This window comes from Pagrus pagrus (genome assembly GCF_965226575.1).
Source record: "Pagrus pagrus genome assembly, chromosome: 15".
Taxonomy (NCBI): Eukaryota; Metazoa; Chordata; class Actinopteri; order Spariformes; family Sparidae; genus Pagrus; species Pagrus pagrus.
The window spans coordinates 3773896-3792681 of NC_140199.1; the positions used below are offsets into that span (position 1 = coordinate 3773896).

The following is an 18786-nucleotide window of genomic DNA, read 5'->3' on the forward strand; positions in this document are numbered from 1 at the left end:
CCCAAACTCAAGACACATGCAGCACGGTAAGGGAACAAAAAACAAGCTTTATTAGAGAAAAAGCTGCAAACCAAAGTCTTAGTATTAAATCCAAAATCCAGAATCCAAAAAAAGAAGCAACAACACAAGGCAGGCTACAGGCAGATAACACAACCAGGGAAATCCAACAGACAAAAGCAAAACGCAAAGTACAAACCAGGAAAACACGAGTAATCAAGTCAGAAAAACTTTGGGGAAGTTGGGACAGGAGACACAGGAACAGACTCGAGGAAACTAAACAGATGAAGTGACAAAGACAGCAGGAAGCACACAGACTTCATACATATAGAGATAATAAGACGCAGGTGAAACACATCAGGGACGGGCAGACGATCACAAAGGCAGGAAATGGAGAGTGACACGTGACAGAGGAGGATATAACTTCAAAATAAAACAGGAAACCACAAACTCAAACTGTGACCGTCTTTAACATGGTATCACAGCAGGTCGTGTTATTGTCATTTCAAATCATCATGACTTTCTCTGTGCCTGCACAACTTTTCTGTGACTGAATGAAAGCCTACATTTCCGAGCAACACTCGAGTCACTGGTGGCTTTCAGCGTGGCCGGCCGGTGGGCGTTCACAGTCTGGGATTGTCACACAAGCGATCACTGTTTGAATCCATTCTGTGGTTTGGACGACGCCACAAAAACACTTTGGTCAAGGTTAAAGAAAGATGTGTTCAATTATTGAGACGGTCACAAAATGTCCTCAAAAGGAATCAGTTTGGTTGAAGATGGAGTGTGATTTCAGTTTAATGTTCATAAAAAACTCATATTCACATACAGAAGACAAACATTATTTGTTATGCGAACTCGTCCTCGATCTAAAGGTGGAACCAACGATTGGCCTCTATTTATATTAAAACTATCTGTCGATTTTTTAAAAAAGCGTTGCTATTGCCAAGCATTGTCTGTAAAATGTCAGAAAAATGCAAGAAATAACTACGACAAGTTTGCCAGCATCATCTTCAATCGGCTTGTTTTGCAAAACTCAAATGTGTTCACTTTGCAACATGTAGCGGGACTAAAAAGACTCAAACTTTATTTAGTTTTTTAAGAAAATGACGTTAAAAATACCGTGTACCTTAACAACAATATTAAAATGACAGAAGCAGACACTGGAATCAATAAACGGCAGTTTTGCTTTGATAAATTAGCCGCACAATTAATCGATTAACAAAATTGTTGTGGATTAATTTCCTGTCAGCTGACTGGTCTGTTAATGAACTTATTGATTGAGCACTAAGGTAAATGTATATGACGTATACATCACAGCTGTTAAGATGGTTTGAAAGGTTTTCATCTCACATTATAGTTGATCTGATCTGTTTCAGATCTCTCAGCAGTTATTCTGCAAGATAAAATCTTGTGGTGAGAACTGGGCTCACAGCATGCAGCCTTGCTTTTGGGAGGTTCATTTTTTTTTTTTTTCTTTTGGGCCTGACAACCACACTTCTGAGAATTCGTCCTGTGGGTTTTGAAAAATTCATCCTCACTGTGGGTCAGGCTATTTCCTAAACTCACCCACAAAACTCTCCCTCGGCTTCGGTTTATAAAAAGAAATGGGCATGTTTGCATGGTAACAAAGACAATACATCCTGCTTTGTTTCTTTTTTTTTTTTATGTTGTTGCAGCGCAGTGCAGCAAAAAGCTCCCGAACTGTAATGTGTTTTAATTTGACTTTACTCAGCAGCGATTTCCAAACCATGTTTAATGGACATCAGGGCCCATCTTCAGCCGGGCTTAATGCAACCCAACGACATCTTTAATGACATAATGCAAACCAATGCCGTCTTTGATTAAATAATGCAAATGCAATGTTTCGTCCTGTAATAGAATAATGTAACATAAATTCGTTACTTAATGGGATTATGGTAGCTGCAGTAATCACTTGTCTGACGAGCTAATGTTGACTGAAGGAGGAGATCCCTGCGGTAATGGCCGAAGGATGGCGGACGCTCTGGGGACCGGAGAGGGATGAAACAAGGTTGTGTGTGTTTCCCCTCTGCTTCTGTCACTGTCTGTCAGTTTGTCTCCATCTGTCCTCCGTCACGTTTCAGTCTGACTCGCTGTCTGTTTGACTTTCTGTCTCTGTGACCCCCCCCACCTCCCCACCGCCGCCGCCGCCGCCATCCTCTCCCCTCGATCTGCCTCCTAATGGCCGCAGAGTTCAGGAAGCTTGTGCGATTATTAGAGACTAAAAGTTCGGAAGTTTCCAACTTATGCAAACTGTGACGCACACACACAGACACACACACACACACGAGCGCCCAGACCTCCACTGAAGGTCATGTCACAGATTGAATGTTCCCTACTTTTAAAGATAAATCAATCTTCCATTAATGGAGATGGTGTGTGTGTGTGTGTGTGTGTGTGTGTGTGTGTGTAGAAGAACCAAAAGTTAAATCCTGCATTACTACATTTGCAAAATGTCTGTGTGGGCTTTAGATAAACTGCTGTATTAAAAGCTATGGATGCATGTGGGTTCGCAGAAATGTGTGCGTTTTTCTGTGTGTGTATCAGCCTATGTGTGTGTGTGCATGTGTGTGTGTGTGTGTGTGTATATGTTCACTCAGACACTCAGATTGCTGATCAATAGTTGTGATTGAAGGGCCCATTAGCCATCGGAAGCAATAGAGACAGCATCACTCCATATGACAGACTCTATGAGAACACACACACACTCACACACACACACACACACACACACACGCATGCACACGCGCACACACACACGCAGACACACACGCACACCATATGACAGGTAACAAATTAAAAGCTTGAGTATGATGAATATACATTCCTTCATAAATACATTTTACGACCCGTACTGTCTACGACTGTAACTCACCACTCCCAGCCACACACACACACACACACACACACACACACACACACACACACACACTCACTCACATGCACACACATGCACATGCACACACACTTTGTTTTCATTTTGTTTTATAACTCTACGAGTCTGAAGCACTGACAAATATAAAGACGGACGACGTGTCTCCACTTTACTTCCTGTGTACAAAATATGCCGCATACAGGCGCCGGCCATCTTGAGCCGCTCAGAACCGGAGTGATTGTTCCAGTGGAGCCACCGTGTCGAGGTCCGGCCCGCACACACCCGTACACTCCGCTGTAAAAGCATCAAATAATGCACATATTTTAGTGATAAAAACAACCTGAAATGTCACAAAATCACTTTGGGAAACAGGAACGTTTGCGGATGAGCTGTGTATTCATCTGCAAACGTTAGCACGCCGAGCTAACTAGCCTTCTTCCAACACTACAGCGTGGTATCAACTGTTACTGGTATCAACTAGTGTATGTGTGAGCATGTCTGCAGCTGCAGGGAAACGAGAAGTATCAAAGTGCAGTATAATTAATAATGTTGCTGTTATTGTGTAACATTTGGACACATTGTACTTCAATGTTCTGGCAATATTGCTCCAGAAACTCCCAATAAAACCACTTTGAATACATTTTGGAGGAAATGCTATGCTACGACAGGAAACAACAGACCACTGCCATAAATAATCGTGAGCAAATGTAATCATTGTCATAACTAAACTTAATTAATTGTTGGCTTTACTGCAGTTTTGTGCGCTGTTTGTCCGAGATGTGTTGTTTTTATTGAGTTTTAAAACTCACTGGAGACTTTGGTGACTTTATGGTCAAAGTCAGTAAAATCCAGATTAAGCAGTGTGGACCCTTAAATCCTCTCAGCTCAGTGTTTTCAGTTTGACGGAGAAAAAAAAATGCATAAGAAAATGTGAGGAAACTTGTTTGAGATTCTGCTCAGCTCGTGTTTGTCGCTTCACTTTCTATTAGCCGAGGATTTTCTGAGTTGTGCTGAGCTCCTCCTCCCTTTGCAGCAGAAAACAAAAAAACTTTTAGACGCATGAAGACGGAAGATGTGGGTTAAAACCGATTTGCTTCTCGAAACAAATGTGGGTGAAAACAAAAGAGCCATTTATCTCGTTAATGGTTCAATGATTCTCAAGATCACCACAAAGACGCTCAATACAATAAGTAAGATTTCCTACTGAGACTAACTTCTTCTTTTTCTTTCCTTTTCTCTGTCTTTGTATCTCTGCAGGAGGAAGGAGACTCCAGCTTCTACTGCGAGCTGTGCGATAAGCAGTACGTGAGACACCAACAGTACGACAACCACATCAACTCCTACGACCACCACCACAAGCAGGTGAGACGCTGCACCTTAACGAGGCACCCGGAGGTCTGGTTGATCCTGACACACAACACCTTAAACCCTCCCGACCAAGGTCATGGATTTATTACACCCCAGAGACACAACCAGCGCCCGGCTCTGGTTTCTGTTACACAAACTGTGGTCGACACACATCAACACACAACAACAGCAGCTCTGACGAAAACTTCCAACTGATTGACGCATGACACAAACAAGCAAAGATGAGAGTTTAACTTTGTGACCTTAAAGTTGAATTTTAACTTATAAATCGACAGCTTCACTGGTTTTCTTCTGCTTTCTTCTACTCATTCATATTTTAGGATGCTACGAATAATACATAAGTCGTGACACAGAGGTACAGTTGTTGGAGAGCTGTTGCAAGTGAGATGATTCACCATTTCGTCCAGTTGCATTTATTTAAACTGGCAGGTTTTTGGATCGAACCAGCAAGTTGGTGCAAGTTTCAACTCATCTCGTCTGAAATATTTGGTCTGAACGCGGCTCGACTCAGGTTCGGACGTTAAAAAACAGAGCGCCAAACGAGTTCGGCTGTTAAAGTATTTGGTGGAAGTGAAAGTCACTAAGTCGCTCATACAAATCAAAGTATCAAAAGTAACTGTCTAAAAATAAATGTATTTAAGTATTAAAAGTACAGTAAAACTGCATTTGAGATTTAAAAAATCAAGATATTACAGTATGTCTAGTATACGATACTATCTAGTGTATCGCGATATAGCCTAAAAATAACACCCAGCCCTATATTGGTCAGTTGCACTGTCGGTCCTGGAGCAATATTAATGATAATGTACCAGGAACAACACAAACAACACCAACATTAACTGCTAATAGCTAATTTGTCATACTTTTAATGGACTCAAGTAGTCACCTAGAGCTAACACGCTTTCCGTAGCAACATTACACTTCCTGTTTACATATCGAAAAGTAATGCCTAATGCAGAACACTGAGGCAGGGTTAAAACACAATAATCCAAAACAAAAGGCAGACGACAAAACAAGAGGAATCCACAAGCAAAAAAGTAAACTACATATGAACTAAAAACAAAGTAGAAACCAGAATAACACGAGGACAAAGGCAGCGAGTGCAGGTAAAACATGACAGGAAGTCAGGACGAGGAGACACAGACGAACCCACAAACAACACACAGGAATGTGTGTATTGTTCCAACAGGAATGATTAACAGACAAAGACAGGAAGTGGAGAGTAAGACAAGACACATGAGGATGTAAACTACACAATAAAACAGGAAATGACCAAACCAATAATCGAATAGAAGTAAGACAAAGAATAATAACAGGAGTGTCTAAATTCACTCAGCGGAGGCAGCCAGGGTCAATCTTTGGAAACCCACGTTTTATAAGATGTGAGCGACATAATTTATGATTGAGGGCAACGTTTGCAAACCGATGAAGCAGAACTGCTTTAAATTGGCATCAACGTGATGAAGACTTGTGATTTATCTGCTCTTTAATTCAACATTTCTGGCAGGTATCACATCCATTAACAATTTCTTAGCTGAAATCCGGACAATCACACACATTATGATGGAGAGTTGTATCCACATCCTCAACCTCCAGATATAAGACAGAAGGAATCCATGTTTTATACGCTAAAGAAGTCTAATTTTATCTGATTGTTGTAAAGTCTTTTCTTTCTGTTTCTCTTCGGCACCTGAAGGCACCGTCTCCAGAACATGCAGAATTAATTGAATCCTAAAAATAAGTCATAATCTCTTCAGAAAATGTTATTACTCCAAAAAAAACACATAATGTCAGTCAGCTATGGCATCAGTCGAGGTCACAATCAATAGCATATTCACAGATTGCATGATAACACACACATAATCAATATTGCTACCCTGCATACCTAAAAAACTGGAGGGACTTGTCCTGTCTTTGTAATATTCATTCCCTTTTCTCTTCCAGTCGGATGTAGAAAAGAGTTTCTTCTTCTGTATCTGGCTGTGGAGGAGGACGCCTCTGAGAACTTGCAGCTGTTTGAGTGTTTACAAAATTATAGGTGCTGGGAGGAATGTATTTGCTGCAATTATCGTTTGTTCACTCGCAAGCGGTGAAAGAGGCGTAATATTTTTCACAGTTAGCTGTGTGTCAGAGTTATTAGGTTTTACTTGAAGATGCAGAGCATTTAGGGCATATTGTTCGAGACTGCAACACTCGCAGGAAATGGATTTTCTTTTCCAGCCTGCACACACGGAGCTAAGCTGCCCGTCTTTTGGTTCACGGTCAGTCACGGTCCCATCTTCATCTTTTTTGGAAAATGAAGTGGTTTGCGGAGAAGGCTACGTCACCGGGCGCTTTATGTGCTGCTGTGACGGATCCGACGAGTCAGACTGAAAAAACAGCCATGCACAGTTTATCCTACATTATGCAGCTTAAGGAGCTGTGTGTTTTTCTAATGGAATATATAATGTATGCAGTGAGATGTGTAAGTAGCAGGAAGGTGTCAAATTATTTGTTGTGTTAGCTCCGTCAGGAGAGGTAAAACCGCCGACTGTCAGCTCCCCTTTCAGAGTATTTACATCCATATTAGATGAACTAAGAATGAACCGTTGCCTTTTTATACACAGTCCCCTCTCATTAGCTTTTTAATCTCAAAGTCAGTGTTTATTCCAAATTAAGCACCAAGCGTCACTGTGTTTATACGAAAGGACTTTCCGAGCGTAAACCCACCGTGAAGCTTTCAGTTTGCTGTTTCAGCCGTCGCCATCTTGTGTGTATTCGGAGCCAGAAGTGACCACATCAGGATGAGTCAAGTGAAAAGTAGGGTCATTTTCTCATAAGCTTATATACAATCGGTACATCTACGTTCTACTTTTCATATCTGAAGGCTCCATCCATATTATAAACAGCTTTTTGTACAATCTTTTGTCTTTTGGTTCACATAGAAGCAACATTTACGGTCAGAAATGACATCTAAACTTGTTATTTATCAGAAGTCGTGTTTCTCTGTGCAACAACAGTGGACTACCGGTTTGTTTACCGTTCTTTGTTAGCACAGCTAGCTCTAATTACAAGTTTACAACCAGTGTTGCTCAGCCCCCCCCATTATTTAGTCATTGAACAGCTTTTATTATGAAGCAGCATTACAGGAAACGTTGTGTTTTCACCAGCAGTAACTAAACATGACAGTCGAAAGCGAACATGATGAAACAATAAAACACAGCAGATGTTTGAAAGAACAAACAGGACGAGAGAAACTAAAGAGATTCAGTTAGACGCTGCAAAAGTGCTGAGAGCTGAGCGTCTTTCTTAAAAAATGTCTTTCTCTCAGGTTTCCTGCACAGACCATGGTTGAGTATTGATTTGAGGCGGAGATGGCTGGTTGTTACGGGTCAGCTGCAGTCGCGAGGCGCCACGCTTGGAGGCAGGGTGGCCGCGGCATGGCCGTACTCCGGAGAAGGTCGGAGTCGGCTCGGTTTGACTCGCTGTGGCCAAAAGTGGTCATGGAAAACTGCATTAGGTAGAGAAAACACCAGCCAAACAATTAAAAAACCACCACAGAGTGAGAGAAAGGCTCAAATTAACTTTTGACATATTTACAAGCTCATATACAGAAAGTTTGCCAAATTTGTTGCTAGTTGCTTTTTAGTTTTAAAGTTACTATGAGGGTCTGAAAAGTTGCTAAATCTGGCAAGAAAGTTGCCAATTTGGCAAAGTTTACAACAGTTTTCTACGATTTTGGGACCATTTATTTGAATAGAGCGAGTCCAACGGATCGTCGCCGACTGCACCGGTTTGCTCTTGTCGGTTTCACATCACCGGTGTCAATAAACTTCACCACTTTAACAATTAATATAACTTTGGTAAACAGTAGTATCTCATGCTCTGTGTACAAACACAAACACACCACTTCCCACACATACACTGGTATTTATACTTCAGACCAGGCGTACTTGTGTTTTTCTAGAGATTGCAGCAGGTGAAACGATAAAATGGAAATATAAAGTAAAACATTGCTTTTCCCCTTTTTGCTCATATTCACACACGGCTCTGTAAAAAAACCACCACAGGCACAAAATTGTGAATCATTCTTATCAGTCTTTTTATTTACATTTGTGCTATTATTTTATGTCCATAAGCTTTTTTAGCTGTGAGCTCTGTAGTTTAAATATTGATTATTGTTCTGATGTTAAATGTTAATGATGATTGAGTCGTACAATAAATTGTACATATGCTTTAAATAGCCGCAGCCGTGCGTAATGACAGCTGCTGGTGCTGTTGGAGGATGCGAACAGATGATTAAAAGTGTTCCTACATCTCTTTACGATGAACTGCGGAGGTGGAAAATGAAGCTTACACGTGTGCCCGGTGCCACGATGATTGAGAAACAGAACCGCGACTTTGTTAACGTGACAAAAACAACACAAATGCATATTTCTGTCTTTGTACACTGAAGAGTTTCAGTCATGAATCTGGCTCCTGGTCGCTCAGTGACATTTTCACTACATACCAATGTAAACAAAGAGGGATAAACCTGGATCATGGGTTGATTAACAAACAGGTTCACAGAGCGGAGGCCCAGGGGCCAAATGTGACCATAATGATCAATATAGGAGTATCTGTGGCTCTTTAGAGTGCTCCTATATTAATTACTCATTATATATGTGTTTGGTAATCCATAAACAACACAACGTGCACAAATGCTACAGGGAACATTAAAATAAGTACATTTAATTTGCCAGGCGGCCGGGTCTTCTACGGTGAATGTGCTTCAATGCAGGGACTCGTTGTTTCGTCCGTTCTCTCTCCGTCTGTCAATGCACTGGATGATATTTCACATTTTAAATCTCAACAAAACAACAATATGAATCAGTCCTGCTGAAAACGTTCCCAGCTGACACAGTGTCGTATCTTATATTCAAAGAGAAAACATGTCCACTGCGTGTGTTGAAGTGGATTATATTGCTTATGCTCTTGTCAGAAATCAGTCTAGTTTGGGGGAAGACAGTGTTTAAATAGAGACTTTGAGTCACTGCCAGCCTTGTAATAAATGTTAATCTACCAACGAGGCTGCTGCCAAATGGCCGACCGCAGTTTGAGTCACATCACTGGATATTTTTAAGGACACCCGGGGATATTTCAAGCTGTTTTTTTTTCTGCCGACCAAAACCGGCATCCCTGATCGTGGCGACCAAAACAGGTACTTTAATCCTAACCAAGATGTTTTTGTGCCTAAACCTAACCAGAGCGTAAACACAGCGTTAAGAAGAGAGAGATAGAAAATTCAATGTAAACAAACTTAAAGCTGACACATAAAGAAATGTAAAGTTTGTGCTCGTCTGCGGTTTTGCAGAAAACATACTTAACAAACATTTATTCTGGTGTTTGGGTCGGGTGCAGGTCTGTGCTCGTATACTGACGCTCAAATCTGATTTATATAAAAAGTGTACCATGCCATGTGCTGAAAAGGTTAAAATATTCCAACTTCTAACAGCTGCTTGAAAGACGTGACACTCGGTGCAAGAAAGGAGTGAACTACAGGAAAACTCTGACAAGCAGCAGAGACTCTAGACTGAGGATTGATAAAACCATCAGATATCTTAGTATTAATGCGATCGGTTCAGAATCGGCTGTATTAGTCTTGCCTGTGTACACATACAGGGAAGTTGACTGTGGTTAAGCATCGCTACAGGACTCTGCTGTGCAGTATATGCTATGTGCAAAGTGCTTTTGTCACACTGAGAGCAGAAGAAGGATCCAAAAGCAAGAGACGGCAGGTTGGCAGATCAGTGTCAGAACGTTTACTCAAAATAAACCACAGGATAACTGAAGCGCAGGATCAGGAGAACACGACAGACTGAAGACTTACTAACGAGGAGATGAGGTGCAGGTGGAGGAGCGCAGGTGAGGCTGATGAGGAGAGCAGGGCTGGACTAACGAAGGAGATACAGAGCAGGTGTGAAGGAAGGGAAACACAACAAAAGGCAACACAACACACACAGAAATGACAGACTGTGATGATATTAACATCATCAGTGACCAACAACATTGATTACTGCGTCACACTCATGTGATCAATCAATTATTTCCAGCCGTTGTGTTAAAACACCAGAAAAAACATGTAAAATGACATTTAAAGACCTTTGTGAAAGGTCATGCTGCTGTTATTAAACCTGACATCATGTGTGATATTAAACACGGCTTTTGGGTCGGGGCTAGTCTCAACCTGCACTCAATGACAGTTTCTCTTTTATTTAATTATCTCTTTCATTTCATTTGAACGTGATTGTCAGCAGCATTAAAAATGTCATTTGCAATTAACTAATTCGTTCCATTTGTCGGGAGGTCGGCAACGAAATGCATTTCTTTGTTCGACTGTTTTCATTATATCACAATCTAGGACGCAGCCTCTCCCTCAGATTGTCTGCACATGTCCTGATTTATGTTTTATGTTTGATGAATGTCGACTTCAGTGCCTGTTTACCACATCGCGTATCAAAAGGGTTCAAGCCGAAGCTGCTACAGAGTCAACAATGCAAACATACGTCAACCGACCAAGAAACAACACAACAATACCAATACTACACCTCTTGTAGGAAGCACCAGTGGATGTCAGTCGGCCATTTTCTTGGTGCAAGTTAGTTTTAAGAAGTTGTTATTTTAAAAGAGCGATGGGGACAAAATTGGCCATTTTAAAAAAAGTACAAGTTCCCAATGTCCCCGGTGTAAATGACACTTATACACCGTTTAAAGACAAGGACAAGTGTTTCATTTAGCTCAGTTTGTCTTAAAAAAGCTCACCGGCAATTTAGGCGGCCGCTGATGTGGTAACGTTTGATAAGAATAATGATTTTAATAATAATGTTTGAGATGTCGAAGGAGCAGGATTGTGCTCAAAGTTGGTTTGACATTGGATGGCGTATACGGAGGAGGGATGCTGCTCCTCTTCGTTATGTTTGTGGTGTCATGCAGGCTGGGTATGATTTAACAAATTACAATTTACGTGGATATGATAAAGATATCGTATCCATGTTTGCCTTTTCTGTCATAAAGATGTTGTCTTAACTCTGATTCCTAAGTTTCACCGTTGTACTTTGTGTTGTTTTTTTTGGCAGTTGTTTGTGAGGTTTCCTGTCAGTGTCCCTGTCCACCCCTCACACTATATGTACACCTTCCAAGAAATGCTGCGGCTACGCTGCGAGCTTTAAAATAACACACTTCGTCTGTCTCCCTGCCTGTCTCATCGTCCCTGTGAGCCTGTCTGTCTGTCTGCGTCTGTGTTTTATCTGTCTGTCTATTTTGGTCTGTTTATCTATTTGTCGGTTTCCTCTGCCCGCCGCGCTGTCTGTCTGTCTTTTGTCATCTGTCTGTCTGTGATACGAACCCACCGGTATATTATTAATATTGTGACACACACACACACACGAACACACACACACACACGTACAGTATCAGTATCTCCGGCTTGCAGACAGCTTGCAGACAGAGCTCAGTAAGTGAATTAAGCTGGTCTGGACTCTACTAAAGCTGACACTGGCTGACTTAGTAAGCACATAAACACACAAAGAAACTCACATGAACACACACACACAGTTACACACAGAGCAGATAAATATTTGCAGAGAGGACATATAAACACACACACACACACACATACACACATAGAGAAACTAAATGCTGCGTGATCAACTTCTTTATTAACTCATCATTTTGCTGCTTTGCCTCTTTAACCTCTTAATTCTTCCCGGTAAATTTTTAATAACTTTTAATAATCCAATGTTTTTTTGTCCTCCAGCGCCTCAAGGAGCTGAAACAGAGGGAGTTTTACAGAGCGCTGGCCTGCAGGAGGCAGAGGAGACGCAGGGAGGAGAAGAGAGAGGAGAGAGCGCTGAGGAGGCTCCACAAGCATGAAGAGGGGAGGACGGGAGAGTGGTGAGTGACAGACCAACACCTCCACACCTGTATCTGAGAGGAGTAATGAGAGGATGTGACTGTGAGGTTCGAAGTGATGTTATACGTCGACTCCACAACATTTCAGAGGAGAGTCTTGCACCTTTTATTCCACTACATTTATCTGACAGCTTTAATTCAGATCTTTAAATACTAAACATAATAAAGAGGTCATATTATGCAAATTCTCAGGTTCATACTTTTATTTCGGGGTCATAGTAGAAAAGGTTCACGTACTTAAATTTAAAATTCTCATATGGTGCATTCCTGCAGCAGCCCTTTACACAGTGTCTTGAACGCTCCGTTTTTAGCTACGGAGTGAGACATCTCGCCTCTGTTCAATCTTTGATGAGAGTTGCACATGCCCACTACTCAACAGGCAGGATGTAGCCAATCAGAGGCAGAGTAGGGCGGGTCATGCCGAGCGAGGTAGTGTGATCTAAAATAACGCGGCTACAGCTGGTAACCATGGCTGCAGTACAGCCGTGTACATTTTATAATGAATATATATATATTTATATAACGCCTGTTACATAGTGATGCACATAAGTTAAGTTTCAGGCAGTGCAGGAGTGTTTTCTGTGGGAGAGTATAACTTCCCTTGTCGTGGACTTTGGGCTTTTTCACTTTGCAAACCTTTTACATGCACAAAAGAGATAATTAATGTGATTAATGAGCTCAACAAACTTACATTAATGCAGAAATAATGACATAATGAGTTCCTAAACGATAATATAACAGTCAAACAGGACATTTTTCTACATTGTATTCTTTTACGTTTAATACTTTATTTACTTTATTTTTATGATTATATTTACATACTTATACTTTTAGGTTTCAATGCAGGACTTTTACTTTTAACAAAGTATTTTTACAGTGTGGTATTAATACTGTTTTCACTCTCATACGTGTAATTTGACTTTACTGATATTTTATACAACTTTACATAAAAGCAATCGTTTAAAAAAGTTGTTTTTATCAAAAAATAAAAGTGCATGTTATCAGGTGACGTTACAGAATCGAAAAAACAACGTTGAAATGATATTTTAAGGACGAGATACAATTATTTTTTTCTAGAATGACTTATCAGTATTTCAGTACCTTGGTAGTTAAAGCTACAATTTGTAAGAAAGATGATTTTTGAGTCTCATTCCTTAAATACAGACGCTTTGGGATGGCGGCCGACAAAACCTACAATCCCAAAGCGTCAGGATGTGACGCCTCTAAAGTTTAAAGCTGCAAAAATCAACATTTTAATCAACTCTCATAAACCTTGTTTCCAAAACTTAAATAAACCCACTGCTAAAGAATTGGTGGAGACCCAAACAGAGATAAAATTACGCTTAATGCCAGTGTAGATTTGTCCTTAGTTGTGTATACATTCACAGGTGCCTACAAATCAGTTTAAAGTCCTGAACCTCTCCATCCATCACTCTGTTTTTGTGCTGCCTATGAGGCCGGTGCTGATAGTAGTCGTTGTGACTCAATCTTCTTTTGATGCCGGCAGTTCAGGTTTCATTTCAGGGGTAAAAGCAAAAATGGTAAAATTGTTGCAGCCCAAAACAACAACTACAAAAAAAGACGTTTTGAGGAGGTCAGTACTCCAAAACAATGTGTTTTGGCTCGTGGCTCTCATTAGCGCCATCCTCACAATAAAAGCTGTTTTTCTGAAGTTTTGACCTCCTTTTTCCTTCTCCGTGCTCCTCGGATGTATGTGAAACTGATGCCAGAAATCTCTTTTTCCACTGCAGACATTTTGACTCATAGGAAAGCACAGGTGTGACTAATAAGATTAATGATGTCTCCGTTGTACTCGAGTGTCCCAGTGCGCCGCGATAGTGTGAAAATGAGCCAGCAGGAAACAAAACCTGAAAATAAAAGAAGCTAAATGGAACTCAGCCATGTTAATTTGCCTGTTTACACCTGAGCCTCTCCTGCTGCGAAACGTCAACGTGAAATAAAAGATCTATTGCTTTTATTATTAAGCTCATTGAGTCGTTTGCGCAGTTGAAATTACAAACTTGCCTCAGATGAGTAATCCATTACAGGAAACATCCTGCTGTGTAAATGTTTGTGAGAGTTACTTTACAGCTGTGCGTTAATGTTGCTGCAAAATCTACATATCTGCGTGTGTTCATGAGCTGGTGGGAAGTGCAGACATCTGGGACTTTCACTATGTGCTGTTTGTAAAAAAAAAAAAAAAAAAAGAAATTCAAATTAGAAAAAGCCTGTAAGACAAATGATAAACAAACACGGAGGTCTGGAAACAGATGATGTGGATTTGGCTGCTTGTTGCAGAAAACATGTTGTGAGGAGAGTTCATCTGGCGAGCTACCAAACGGAGAATTAGTTTTTGTTTTTTCTTTCTCAAAATATATACGATAGCACATGAATGCAAAAAAAAAAATTTGAGCTCGGAGCCACGAGTCAAAAACCTGAAGTCGCCCACGCAAAGAAAAAGCGTAGATCTCCGCCAGAAAATAGTCCCCGAAGACACGATCAAACCTCCACGACTTTTTATACATCCATGCATGAAAGTTAGAGTTTAATATAGATCTGCTTGAATCCAAATGTCGGCCTACTTATAATTAAAAAAACACTTGATGGGCTCGCTGACATGTGTTTTTGTTTTCCACATGAGTAAAAATAAAACAGAAGAAAAACAGACGTCAGTAAACTAGTTCCCTGGTTACGACCAGCGTTGGCACAGCAACCAATTTAATGCATCTGGCTGTGCTTAATGGGAATAAATCAGCAGGGATGTGAAGTGTTTCTGACCAACCGGGTCGAGCCGCTGAACCCGACCGCTGCCCAGAAACTCGTGTATCGGTATCGGCTGTCACTGCCATTTTCAGATCTGCAACAATGCAGTCTGGCTCCTGGCACAAAGGCACAGAGAGGGAAAGCATGGCCAAATTGATTTTCAGCTGGATTTCAGCTCCGCTCTCCCCTCGCCCTCCTCGGCGCTCGTCTCCTTGTTTCCTCTCCCCTCACTCGCTTCCCTTTCCTCTCTTTATTCCTTTACTTTTAATCCCCACCTCTTCCCTTCATGCTGTCATCCTCTCCTCATATTTCTCTCCTTCCTTCCTCTCCTTCCCCCAGTTTCCTTTTATCCTCTCTCCTCGCCTTTTTAATTGTTCCCTTTCATCCTCTCCATCCTCCATAATTCCTTTTCACTCATCTTTTCATCCTCTCCTCATCACTTGTCTCCTTGTTTCCTCCTCTTCTCATCATCCTCTTCCTCCTCCTTTCCTTTTTATTTGTTCTCTTTTATTCTCTTCACTTCTCTTCTCATAATTCCTTTCCACTCATCCTTTTCTCCTTTTTTTTGTCCTCTAATACTCATTACTACCTTGTTTCCTCCTCTCCTCTTCAGCCTTCTCCTCCTTAATTTCTTTTTGTTTCCTGTCATCCATACTTTCCTCTTGTCCTCCTCTCCCCGTCTCTTATTTCATCTCCTCTTTTGTCCACCTCTCCATCCTTTATTTCCATTCCTCCTCTCCTTCCTTTTTCATTTGTTCTCTTTCATCCTCGTCTTCCCTCGTTCATTCCTCTTTACTCCACCTTGTTATCTTTCCTCCTCTCCTCTTTCCTTTCCTTCCTTTCCTTTTACATTTACTATATATTTGTTTCCTTTCATCCCCACTTTCTTCGTGTCCTCTTCTCCTCTTTCCTTTTATCCTTTCATCCTCTTCTCCATTTGTTCATTCCTCTTCACTCAGCCTTGTATCCTTTCCTCCTCACTTTCATGTCTTTCCTTCCTTTCCTTTTACATTTCCTATATATTTTTTCCTTTTATTCCCACTTTCTTCTTGTCCTCCTCTCCTCTTTCCTTTTTCTCATTTCCTCACGTATTTGCTTCTTTCCTTTCCTCCTCTCTTCTTCCTTTATGTCTCCTTTAATCCCCTCCTCTCCTCTCTTTTCTCCCCTCAGTGCTCCAGGCTCTGGTCCCATGTTCCGGTCCACCACGGTCGCAGTCGAACCAGTGAACCAGACCAGACCGGACTTCGTGCAGAACTGGGCCGACATCCACGCGAGCAGCACAACGCTGGGAACGAGTGAGCACTCTTATCTCGTTAAAAAAAGCATGTAGTGGGCTGTTAAATAGTTCATGAGCATGTGTTTGTTTTCGGTGATGGAGATATCAGGCTGGATTTCGAGGGATTAAACAGAGTGTGGTCCGCTGCAGAGACGCTGAAACGTCTTTATTAACAGCAACTTAAGAAAAAGAAATGAACGGCTCTGAAATCTGCGGATAAAATGTAAAATATGGTTTTGGGGTAAAGAAGTGGTACACAACATAACAGGAACTTGGCAATTATACACTGAATTAAAAGTGGCTCGAGGGCCTCGGTCACACTTGCAGGAATTTCAGACTTAAAATCATTTGATTTCAGTGGAATCGCAGCGATAAGAAGATTTGCTGCAGTTAATCAGCACGAAGCTTTTCCCTCGAGTTTAACTTCGGTGAACTTTGTCACAAAACTTCCTGTCATTGACCGACTGCAAACCGTCTTGACAGTGCTGACCTTTCAGTGAATATAGAGCCAGGAATAAAGGAAGCTATTGTATTACTCCGCACCACACCAACCCAAAATTACAAAAAAACCTCTGCTCTGCTGGAGCGTAAAATGCTCCACAAAAGAGATGCAGCACGGTTTGACGGGAGGTGTGGATGGTATAAATATATTCCTTAATGTGCGTTAAGGATTTCGGGTGAGGGTTAGCGTAGCTGCCGCAGGCTATATGAAACATTAATAAAGTTGAAGAAAAGGCTCATTTAACTTTCTTTTACCCTTTTCAGGGAGAGAGAGTAAAGCTTTAATGTCCCTGAGGGAGTATTTCTCTTGCAGACAGCAGTCAATAGTAAATACAACAACTAATAGAGAAAGAAGTAATCCACATGATACATACCTAAAGAAATAAGCACAAATACAAAAGGTTAACGCCAATGTCACCGTGGTCAATTGTCGCCAAAACCACGACCCTGCAGAGGAAGGAGGGATGGATAAATAGATAAATGAGAGAATGAAACAGAAAAGAGGGACTGTATCACATCCACAAATCTCATTTGTTTAAAAAAGTCAATACCTGAAGGAATAAAAGACCTCATCTATCTGTTTGTTTGAACCTCTAGGAGGGTAAAACCTCCGCCTTGATGGAAGCAAATTAAACTCAATACAATATAAAAGGAGTCTGATGAGATGACCTGAGTTTCCCCAAAAACAAAACACCAAATTTTTGCAGGTTCTCAAAGTTCATGGAAAGTAGGTGGTGAAATTTATTTGAAATTATCCCCAAATTATCACAATAATTATTGAAAATGACCCCGACATTATTTAATAATATTATTTTGCTATTTTCCAACATGCAGTTAATAGATAACTGCTTAGTTTCTGTCTCACTTCCCGTCAGCAGGCCACTAGATCGAAGTAAGTCGTCGAAGCTTGATCTCCAACCAGCTGTCAGTATCTACTGTATCAATCCACTTGATGTAGTGTAAATGGTCACTATTGTAAGTTACTAAGCCTCCAGCAGCACCTCATTACAAGGGCGAGCAGAAGATTTCTGCTGTGTCACTGTCGGCTCTGTCTGCATCAGCAGATTCACATTTACTGCTGCAGAGCTCTAATGCACAAATGCCACTCCCATCGCTTCATCTTTATCATTTCTTCTCTTCTTCTCACTGGGGTTTATTAGTTTTCAAACTTTTCAAGATATGCAAAAAGTAAACTTGGTTTGCTAGTTTATGAGGTACACAGTCAGTGTTTTTCATCCACACCATTAGAAACACATTGCAGTAAGACACAATGCAATTCGACAGCAACACAAAATATATCCTGCAATAAAACTGAATCAACAGTTCCCTAAAACTGCCTCAACAAAGACTTTAACTCGGGATTTATTACAGGGCTGTTATATTGTGCTGCATTAGTTTTAGTTAGGTTGTCTAATAAACTGGCAAGCTCTTATAAAAAGTGAATATGGTTTTATCAGACGGGATATTTTCTAGTTAAATTTGTCATTCAGTCTGAATTTGTTCTGATTCAGGAGGTGATATCAGCTCCCTTCAACTGGATTTTAGGGTGCAAGATGATTCATTTTTTAAGAATAAAGAAAGCATAACGTGAAATCTTGGCAGCATCAGACTTGTGGTTTCAAAGAAACAATCAATTGTCACCCTGTCTTTTCTGAAATATATATCACTTGCACACTTGGTAAACTTTTCTCATTTTGAAAGTTGAAACCGATGGAAAAGTTCGACAGCTGCTTTTAAAGTCGACCCCGTCTGAGTGTATCGCAAGAGTAATAATTCATTTGTAGGCTTCCCCCTTCAAAAACTCAAATATTTAACACAAAAAAAGGTTTCTGGTGTTCGAGGGAGGCACATTATGGATTACTTTTACAGTTATGAGTCATCTTAAAACCTTCACTCAAGAAATAATAGTCTGAATCATCTGCCAGTCTGAAGTATAGGCAGATAAATGTCTGGCGGCATGTTGTGCTCAAAAATGGATATTACATGTTAGAATAAAACCCTTAATCTTAATTTTTTTTTCTTAGCAAGCCACATATTCATCTCTGTGCTAATGTTT

General features: G+C 40.8%; 1 protein-coding gene across 1 annotated transcript in view; it reads left to right on the forward strand.

The window, feature by feature from the left end:
• Positions 1–18786, forward strand: part of LOC311270299 (uncharacterized protein) — a 76133-nt gene that overhangs the window by 47814 nt on the left and 9533 nt on the right. The window contains exons 2-4 of the mRNA XM_084375093.1: positions 4151–4255; positions 12036–12172; positions 16124–16248. Of these exons, the coding sequence (XP_084231219.1) occupies positions 4151–4255; positions 12036–12172; positions 16124–16248 (367 nt within the window). The remainder of the gene's footprint in view (positions 1–4150; positions 4256–12035; positions 12173–16123; positions 16249–18786) is intronic.